Source organism: Astyanax mexicanus, chromosome 5 (assembly GCF_023375975.1).
Source record: "Astyanax mexicanus isolate ESR-SI-001 chromosome 5, AstMex3_surface, whole genome shotgun sequence".
In the NCBI taxonomy this organism is placed as follows: Eukaryota; Metazoa; Chordata; class Actinopteri; order Characiformes; family Acestrorhamphidae; genus Astyanax; species Astyanax mexicanus.
The window spans coordinates 55,713,295-55,723,947 of NC_064412.1; the positions used below are offsets into that span (position 1 = coordinate 55,713,295).

General features: G+C 34.6%; 1 protein-coding gene across 3 annotated transcripts; it reads right to left on the reverse strand.

Annotated features, from left to right (window-relative positions):
• Positions 1-991: 991 nt before the first annotated feature.
• Positions 992-10,115, reverse strand: LOC103040732 (uncharacterized). Of its 3 annotated transcripts, none has more exons than XM_022675357.2 (20): positions 10,038-10,115; positions 9,459-9,561; positions 9,291-9,344; positions 8,125-8,193; positions 7,979-8,014; positions 7,497-7,589; positions 7,239-7,313; positions 7,040-7,114; positions 6,688-6,756; positions 6,403-6,459; positions 6,263-6,319; positions 5,553-5,654; positions 5,389-5,472; positions 5,203-5,274; positions 4,293-4,352; positions 4,105-4,164; positions 3,702-3,803; positions 2,818-2,926; positions 1,887-1,989; positions 992-1,792 (listed from the first exon to the last, which is right to left on the reverse strand). In XM_022675357.2, the coding sequence occupies exons 1-20, from the start codon at positions 10,063-10,065 to the stop codon at positions 1,776-1,778; spliced, it is 1,425 nt and encodes a 474-aa protein (XP_022531078.2). In that variant the 5' UTR covers positions 10,066-10,115; the 3' UTR covers positions 992-1,775. The 3 variants fall into 3 exon arrangements, with proteins under 3 accessions (XP_022531078.2, XP_022531077.2, XP_049335660.1); XM_022675356.2 differs by having other exon boundaries at positions 5,553-5,657; XM_049479703.1 differs by lacking the exon at positions 6,688-6,756 and having other exon boundaries at positions 5,553-5,657.
• Positions 10,116-10,653: the final 538 nt, after the last annotated feature.

The window sequence follows — 10,653 nt, forward strand, 5'->3', positions numbered from 1 at the left end:
TATTGTGTGTATTGATATTGTGTGTACTGTGTATACTGTAAAGTTATTTGTACATTTAGATTTTTTGTGTATTATTCTAAACTGTAAATATTGTTCTCTGCATACTTAATGGGAATCTGCATCCAAGTTTTTTTTACACCTGTACTCTGACGTGTCAATAAAAATCTTGAATCTTAAAAATAATACTCCAGTAGAGACAGATAAAGCATTTTAGTACTTAAGTACAGAAGTAAAATAAAAATAATACACCAGTAGATACAGCATTTACTACTTAAGTACAGTAGAGATATGTAGTAGTTCTACATCATTACTATGCATCTCTGCTTATCATACACTAAACTGTAAATCCATATGTTTGTGAACACCCTTCTAATTAATGCATTTTGATATGTGCAGATTCAATTAAGCAAAAAAAAGGTAACACATTTTCCATAAAAGTAGAATATGCAATGAAAACATCCTGTTGTAAGATCACGGATTATGCGAACTTATTATGAAGCTTCAGAGGATGGCTTGAGTTGGATATATATTAGACAGTATCTAAACATCAACTTATCTTATCTTATGATGGCCTGCTAACATCACCTGTTTAAAGGTTTAACTCTTTACTAGCCCAAATTTCACATCTTTTATATGAGGGTTAGCTCAACCCAAAATATTTTCATGTGTAAAAACATTATTTCCACAGTGTAATGGGGTTACACTGAATATTTTATACAAGTCTATCTAGGAACTCACACGGGGCAGGTTATGTGTTTTTGAGTTTGTACGCTGTTTTGCTTGCTTGCTGTGTACTTTGTTGACCTGAGAGAGTTTGTGTCGGGATCTTCAGTGAACATTATCCACCCTCTGCTGCAGCTCTGCTGGTTTCATGCTGGTCTTTACAACTGTAAAGGCATATCCAGGACAGCCCATACATAAATATTTCGCTCAGTGAAGAGTTAGGCCCACCTGAGATTTAAATAGACCCAAATAAACTTTTTTTACACACTGAAGAAACTGGTTCTTTATTGCACAATAAACATTTGCATATACACATATTTTTTCTCATGATCAGAACGATACATTTCTCATTATTACATATTCCAGGATAACTCTTCGTATAATATTTTTTTCATGCAAACACAATGAAAGGTTAAACACTATGAACACATAACGAAAAGGCTTTAAAGGTTTTCATTTGAAGGCGATTACTGTAGAAAAGCATGGACTGTGCAACGTCTGATTATCTTAAGTGAAACCACCACAGTTCTAGTGCCTCTGCTGGCTGGTTGCAGTATCTAGTGTAGCTCCGCCCATTCCCATATGTTTTAATGATGATACAGCCTTTGACATTTCCATCGCCAGTGTCTCATTCCAACAGGTAGTTTTCTCTGTGCTAATATGGGCACATGGATCACAGTATAAACCAATAGGGAGTCGGAATGGTATATGTTTATACTTCTCTACATCCAATCACAATCAGATTCACTCTATCTGGATGGAGAGATTTATCTGGATAGGGGTTTTATTGAACGATGAGAAGCCGGAATGAAAACCAGCTGAAATGAAATAGGAGTAATGAGGCTATTTTTTTAATTAAAGAAATCGTAAATTCAGATAATTGTGTGAAAACGTAAAGAGTAGAAGTAAAAGTCGTTTGAAAAATAATAATTACTCAAGTAAAGCCTTAATTTCTATGGGATGGAAGAGAGATGGAACCACAGCACTGATTTTTTCTACAGTCATTGTTACGGTTAAGGTCATTGATATCTTCTTGATCTGTCTTGGTATCTTCAAATAAACCATTTGTCTGAAAAGCAAATAACAATAATTCAAATTACAATACGATGTGTATGTATGTGTACAATAATATAAGCTGTGCCTGCTAAAGAGTGAAGTATTACCTCTGGTCTTCCTGTAGCAGTTTTCGCAGTTCACTTTGTCTCGGTGCACCCACAGAGTGGCACCTGCTTCCAGACTCCCCAGAGAGCGATAGCACATCTCGCACTGTGAAATGAAGGGAAACAGAGGCGGATGTGTCAGTTTCCATCCTTTACCTCTTCATTTTAACCTGCCTTTAAATGTTTTTTTTTTATCTCAGAAAGGCAGTGCTGCGTTTCCACACAGCCTACTTTGAAATTGTAACTAAACAGCTAAAAAAGGAATAATATATAAGCTGAAAGCCTTATACATGTTAAATATGCAACTGAGAGAGGAGAGGATGGGTTGGTAGTACAGGGACATACAGGAGAGAAAGAAGAATTTTATAAAAATACGAACAGAAAACGGACTTTGTGGACACGGACACTGTGTGAAGCTGATGTTTGGAAGCTTGTAACTGATATGTATACTGACATGAAATTTCTAAAATTAAATTGTAAGGACTCACATTTTGAACACTGTTAAGAAATTAAATGTGAGCATTTAAAAGACATTTGTCATTTTGATATCTGTGTAAAATTGTAAAAAGACATGGAATCTGGGATGAAAGCTTTTGCAACGTTAATAATGGACATTTTTGATATTTGAAATGTTCTCAAAAAAGACTTTTTTCTTAATGTCTACAACAGACATTAAAGAGACGTCTTTTTTAACGTCTTTTAAATGTCAATTTTTTATGTCATTTGGATGTCAGTAAAAGATGATTAAATCATACCGGATACTTTCAAATGTTATAAGAATGTTTTGCAACAATTAGAAAAAATTCCAGGAAGGTTAATCTGTAACATTACAGAAATAATGTTCTAGGAATGTTCAGAACACTGTGTGCATGCCTGAATGTATTAACCAGCATTTTTACAAATTACTTTAAATTTTGTGTTTAATCTGTTTTACCTTGAAGCAAGATGAGTGACTGAAGATCTGAAGCTCATCCAAGATCATCCGATCTCCTCCAGTGATGTTTTTACCACAGAATGAGCAGAGATCCCTCTTACCAACGATCCTGTAAGACAGACACCACTATCTGGTCAAACTGAGTAAGTTATATTTTATAGTTTATATTTTCCAGAGACTGATCATGTGGGAACAGTAGTGGATTTTGTCTGATTGAAGGGTAGGGGAGAAAATACAAAAAAGGCACATACTGCCTGATATGTGGTCTGTACAGTCTAGAGGAGATTGTAGCTAAAACTGAAAACATACAGCTCTGGAAAAAAATTAAAGACCACTTCAGTTTCTGAATCAGTTTCTCTGATTTTGCTATTTATAGGTTTATGTTTGAGTAAAATGAACATTTTTGTTTTATTCTAAAAACTACAAACAACATTTCTCCCAAATTCCAAATAAAATATTCTTTTTTAGAGCATTAATTTACAGAAAATGAGAAATGACTGAACTATAGAAAAAGACGCAGAGCGTTTAGACCTCAAATAATGCAAAGAAAACAAGTTCATATTCATAAAGTTTTAAGAGTTCAGAAATCAATATTTGGTGGAATAATCCTGTTTTTTAATCACAGTTTTTTTCATGCATCTTGGCATCATGTTCTTCTCCTCCACCAGTCTTACACACTGCTTTTGGATAACTTTATGCTGCTTTACTCCTGGTGCAAAAATTCAAGCAGTTTGGTGGTTTGATGGTTTGTGATCATCCATCTTCCTCTTGATTATATTCCAGAGGTTTTCCATTTGGTAAAATTAAAGAAACTTATCATTTTTATCTGGTTTCTATTTTTTTTCCTTTGAGTTCACCAGTGTCTGTGAATCTTCTGAACTGACCTGTTTGAAGGCAGCTTTGTGGACAGTGGTGAATTCACAGGAGGGGACTGGACAGTTTTCAGCACAGTTGGACTCTGGATGACCTCTGATCTCACTGTTGTGCTGTTAAAATCAGGAACATAAAGAGTGTAATTAACATCACTTGCAATCCACTTATCACATTAACAGTGGCTTGCAAAAGTATTCATACCTCTTGAATATTTTTCACATTTTGTCACCTTACAACCACAAACTTAAATGTATTTTATATATGAGATTTTAAATGGTAGACCAACAGAAAGCAGCACATCATTGTGAGGTGAAGCAAAAATGATATGGTTTTTTTTAAATGTTAATCAAATCAAAATCTAAAAAGTGTGATGTGCAAAAGTATTTAGCCCCCCTGCAGCTCACTGTGTCTTACCTTGTAGTGTTTGATATTGGAGATGAACTGTAGCTCCAAGCATCTGATGGTGTTTTTGGGCTAAGAGATAAAATAATAGTTTGATTAGAGAATTCTTTCATTCACAAATTTAAAGCAGCAATATGTAAGAATATGTGTTGGGCTCCATTTTAACATTTTAAACCATGATAAAGAACAAGCTTTCTTACCTAGAAGAGTTTGACAGCTGAGATGAACTGTAGCTCAGAGTATCAGAAGGTGTTTTGGGGCTAAGAGATAAAAAAAAGAGATTTATTACAGTAGATTATTCATTTATTTGAGGACATAAAGCAGCAGTATGTAAGAATTAGCATTTCTTGCTCTTGGGCTACATCCCCTACAGTCAGGAAATGTCATTTTTAGCACTTTTAGCTATGACAAATTTCCATAAAATATATATATTTTTAAGTAATATGCTTTAAATGATGTATTAAAATTATGTTTAAAAAACACATTCTTAAATCTACTTAAGTTCTCAGAAGTTGTACAAAAAAAATCAAAATGCCATAAGTTGTTTCAAAATAGTATATTTAGTATATATTTAAGTATATATTTTAGTTTTAAAGAGTATGTACTTTTCCATGTTAAGTGTACTATTAAAAATATACTTTCATACACTTTTCTTTTACATGGTTTGGACTGAGGCGGTAGAGTAATTTACAGTATTTTACATCAATATAACGCTGGATTATTATGCAGCATATGTCTATTATGCAACTGTAGATGAAGATAATCAATGTTTTTCTCTCCACCTATCAGTGGTACTAATGTTATGGCTGACTGGTGTAACCTACCAGAACTTTTAAGCATCTCAGTTAACTTTAACAACTAATAACTAAACACTTTACCAGACCAGGGTATTAAAGAGCATGTTCATACAATATATATTCTAATATATCTCATCTCATCTAATTGTCAACCGCGTAATCCGTGAAGGGTCGCTGGGGGGGGGGGGGGGGTGGTGGTGGGGGTTGCTGGAGCCTATCCCAGCAGGCATCGGGCGGAAGGCAGGATACACCCTGGACAGGCCGCCAGTCCATCGCAGGGCTATTCTAATATATATTACCATATAAATCTTACCTGACAGGATTTGACTGGACAGTAGATGAATTTGTAGGAACCAGTGTGTCAAAAAGATCGTCCAGCGCTTTGCTAAAAAATCACATATAGTTAATTAACAGCAAAAATTATTATTTTTTAAAAATGGTTATCAAATATATAGTAATTATGATTAATCAACAGTTGATTTTTTTCGTTTTATTTTACCTCGGAGCTTTAACACTGCTCGCAGCAGTCTGAGGGGATGTGGTTGTAGCTGTTTTAGTAATGTTTGGATCCGGTTTGCCGTTGCTGTGAATATAAAATCAGAGAGAGGCTCATGATTTATTCATTATTCTGTAGAACAAGTAAGTAATTGCATGCTGTCGTACCTTTGTTCGTAGCTCTTGGAGGGCTCTGTTTTGGTGGCAGTGGGAGGTTGAGTCTTTTCTGGGCTTGTAAATGTCGCAGTGGCTTGGCTTTGTGAGACAGTGCTGCTAAGGAACAGAGCAATGCCGTCAAAACATACTCTTAAAACATTAAAGCAGCAGTCCTTAAGATTTGTCTTTAAAACTGTAAGATTATGAGTATTTCCCAGTGGGGATGGGACTAAATATTCCATCCCTGCAAAGTTAAATACTGTATATTAATTCTAAATACAGTGTGGTCTGGTAGGTTTTAATGGGAGTTTTTCTGGCCTTGACAGCTTTTGCTTGTTACTTGAGCAAACATGGTGCTACTGGTGCTGGAACAAGAGCTACTGCGAACATAGAGAGATGCCAGAACGGTAATCTCACTGATGTCTTTAACCTGCTTATTAATGCATTATTAATTAAATCTAACAAGGTAATTATCGTGACAGGTGGCTTCTGCCTAGAACTGCCTATACAAGCAGAAATTTCCGTACATCAACATTTAATGCTAAAGGCCCAAAAAAGAAATATCCCACAGGTCAGTGCAGTGTTCTTTATCGTCTACAAGAAAAAAGTTCCAGTCCCGTGACATGTGGCGTGCTATTGTATTTACAGAATGTTAAGCGTAACTGATTTAAAGATAAAATCAGTCTCAGAAGCTGAACACAGTCATGGTTTGGATTTCTTACCTGGGAGTGGTGACTGCAGGTGTCTGAGGGACAGACGGTTTACTTTCACTCTTTGTGCTGCAGGGAAATATCAGAGTTAAGCACTGATCCACTGATTTAACCACAGCATGATTTGATCTGACATAATATAATACACTTACACAGTAGTTGTGGCAGGTTTAATTATATTCACTGGAGACAGAGGGGCTGTTTTGCCACTGAAGGGAAAAATGAGAAGTTTAAGTCTGAAAGGCTTCTTTAGTAAAATACTTTAAAATCACCTAAACAAGTTGCTAAAAACACAATGACTGGTAGTAAAATCAATGTTTTTTTTATTTAAAATGCACCAAAATAACATTAGAATGAGTGTATTTTTTTAATTTATAATTTTTTTTTACATTATCACAATTTGTGTATCAGCATTTAATGAATTCAATCAGACTCACCTGCTGGTGATTTCCTGAGGAGGCTGCTTCAGTACTGGAGGTTTCTCATCCACTGTTTTTTTAACCAACCTGAATTAAGTGATTACAGATAAAAGATTAAAATTCTGTTAAATAAAAGTTAATTGGTTAATTTTTTATAACAAATTACAAGACACCTGACAACCAATAAGAACAAGTAGAGTTTGTACCCATGGGGCAGTTTCTCAGAAAGGCATTAAGCTTAGTTTTGGAATACTCAGCATTTTGAATAGAGTTTTTTTATTGACAGGAAATCATAGTAAACAGCTCGGCTGTTGTGCAGAAGTGAAATAAAAGCTTAATTAAGTGAATCAGCATTTAGAATCAGACTCACCCGTTAGTGATTTCTTTAGGTGGCTCCTTCAATACTGGAGGTTTCTCATCCACTGGGGTTTTAACAGGAGAGATACTGAAAAAAGTAAATAAACAAATATCAGAGCATTTGCTAAAAAATCTGCCGCTGTCACCAAAGTGCCAACTGGTTAAGTTTATTCATGGCAGGTAAATTATGACGTCTGTTTTATTAAACTTACGTTTTCTCGTTTGAACTGGCGCCTGAGAACACTCGCGCTGTAAAGCTTTTGGAGCCAGACGAAAGAGTAGGATTCCTACAACAAAAATATCAGCAATAATATTACAGATACATAATATAATAACAAATACACATACAGAATACAAAAAATGCATTTTGAAGATGCTAAAATTGTATGTTTGCAAATGAAATTTAAATTTAGGACAAATACGTATTATTATTATTTTTTTTTTTACATGTATGAAGTCAAAGCTCTTACTTGACAGGAACCGGAGGTTTGTTAGGGGTAGTGCTAGTTGGGCTTGTAGCAACAGTCAGGGAGGTGGCAATAGTTTTGGATAGGGAGGAAACGCTGTAGAAAGAAAATGAAATCTTGTATTTTTAAAACAATTGTAAGTAGAGAACAGAAATATCACACTGCTTTTGGATAACTTTATGCTGCTTTACTCCTGGTGCAAAAATTCAAGCAGTTCAGTTTGGTGGTTTGATGGCTTGTGATCATCCATCTTCCTCTTGATTATATTCCAGAGGTTTTCAATTTGGTAAAATCAAAGAAACTCATAATTTTAGGTGGCCTTATTTTTCAGATCTGTATGTACATTAATCAGTCAGAGAGAGTAAACACTGCAGAGAGCACTGTACAGGTTTTTGAGGTGACGTGCCAGGACCTGTGAGGTGACTGTGACTGCAGTGATGTTTTTAATAAAGGTGTGTTCAGGTGTGTATAAGTACCAGACCAACCTGCTTTTATCTGGTGAATCCTGATTCCCGTTGATTCTGCAGGATGATAATAACAGAAGAGAGAGACAACAGAACCGTGACTGACGGGTATGAGGTGACTAAGACTCGTATGTGTTTTTTTAATCTGTAGTAATAAAGGAACGTACCTCTTGGTGAGGGACTTGGTGGAGGGAACTGTAGGCGCTGGGCTGGTCGGAGGGGCTACTGCTGGCTTGCTGTGGTGAAAATACACAAATACTCAAGAATCAGGGAAAAGGCCAGAACTGATGAACAATTTGCAATAATGCCTTTTAAAACCTGAGTAATTATATAAATATTGAATATTAATCAAAACCAACATTCTGAACCTCTAACTGAAGTAATAACCTAAAATAACCTGCATATCTATTTTGTTCATGCTTTTTTTGTTCAGTTGATATTTTTCCCACTGTGCATATGCATGTATTGTCACCTAAAACGCAATTCCACCCTATTCAGTCTGTAACATGAAGCAACTTGGAGAAGAACTCAAATACTGATCTATGCCACAAAAACAATCGTTCATTAACAAGTAATTATCATCAATTATCAGTACTGTGCCCTCTGGCCCTCAACACTTTCAGAAAATCACTTAAGACTTTTGATTTGTTTCCAGTTTAGAGTTTTTTATTTTCAAGTTTTATTTCATGGCATGAATGCCTCAATTTTAGTAAAAATTTGCATTTGATAAAACGTGGTTTTCATCAAATGTATAGAGACAATAGGAGAAATATTAAGTGAAATAAAAATTAATTAATTACTTAATATGCAACAGCAAGCACCTTCAGTCCTTCGGACATATAAAAGGCTGCTTTCTTAAAGGGGTGGGCATTTCCATAGATGACAAAGTGTACAAGAAATTGCCATTTTAAAATACCTTGATGTTTTTATGAAAATAGCTAAATGAATAATTTACAAGCCTAAATTATTTTTTAAAAATCTACAAAACGTATAATATAATGCAATAAAAAAAAATGTATTAAATATTTAACCACTTAAAAGAATTATTCAACTTAACCAGGCAGCACTGCAGGTGTGGCAAAAAAGAAATCCACCAACAATCAAGAAAACTATATAAACTGTATAAAAGTTATTTAAAGTGAAGGTTATCCTTCTTCTATATTTGAGCAAATCCTTAAAAATGCATTGTTATACAGGGTTGATATGAAATCTAAGTAATTCAGAACAACTAGACACAAAAGGCACATTATATTGATATTGACGCTAGCTGTGATCAAGCATAATATTGATTTATGATCATATCGCCCAGCTCTGGTCTTTTTTTTGTGTGTACCTTCCATTGCTGGTTCGTGTTTTGAGGATGTCTCTGCCGTAGTTGGGATCCACACTGCAAATTAACATTGTGTATTAGTTAAGTGTGTAATATGTAATATTGTATATTATATTGTATGTGATGGATGATCATCTTTATGTGTGTTTGTGTTTCTGAACTGTGTCTTACTCCACTGGTTCATCCTCCTCAACGTCTCTTTTAATCCAGCTGTTGTCCTTGAGGAGACCAGTTCTCTTTTTGGGGTCTTTGATTGCCTGACTGGGACGGACCCCTGAAGAGCAGAACATACAAATAAATACACACAACTCACTGAAAAACACACAACTCTCATATATTTAGAGCTCCTGAACAATTTTTTTGACTTGATAATAAAACATAGTGGATCAACACCAGCAGATGATCAGTAAGTGTTACATTTCATTTGTAAATCAAGGGATCAGAGTCTGGAGGAAGAGTGGAGAGACACACAGTCCAAACTGCTCGAGGTCTAGTGTGAAGTTTCCACCAATCAGTGATGGTTAGGAGAGACATGTCTGTCATCTGCTGGTGTTGATCCACTGTGTTTTATTATCAAGTCTAAAGTCAGTGCAGTTTTGTTTTCCCACAAAATCTTACAGCACTTCATATCTTACAGCTTCCCTCTGCTACTGACAACTTTTATGGAGATATAGATTTCATTTTCCAGCAGGACTTGGCACACTGCCATATTGCCCACTTCTACACACAGCTACAGTATATAAATCTTACCAGACTGAAGAGTCTTGCTGGAGGACATTTTTAAAGTCTTAAAGTCTCTCTTAATCCTGTAAACACAAATATATTCATTGGAAATTTCATTAGTCCACAAGATATTTAAACTATATGTCAAAATGATTGTGCACACTCTTTCTAATGAATGCAGCATTCAGCTACTCTTAAGTTGCAACCACTGCTGACACAGATGTGCAAATGCATACACACACACACACACAGCATGTCTACTTCTTGTAGAAAGCAGTAGAGATACAATCAAATCCTCACAGCAATGTACCACGCCTCAAAGTTTCTACATTCTTCTAGCCAAAAATAAGAATCCAAGAAAATCATAAAATACTTTAAAATAGAGAATACATTTAAAGTTAAGAATATGCCTTATTATTATTATTATTATTATTATTATTATTATTATTATTATTATTATTATTATTATTATTATTATTATTATCATTATTATTGTTATTATTATTTACGTTTTTATTTTAAAACTATCATCCTTATAATCATCTTACTAACTATCATATTATGTTATTTGAATAATAATTAATCATTATCATTTGTAATAATATTTTAACCAATAATCATAGTAAAATAATTTCTTATATTA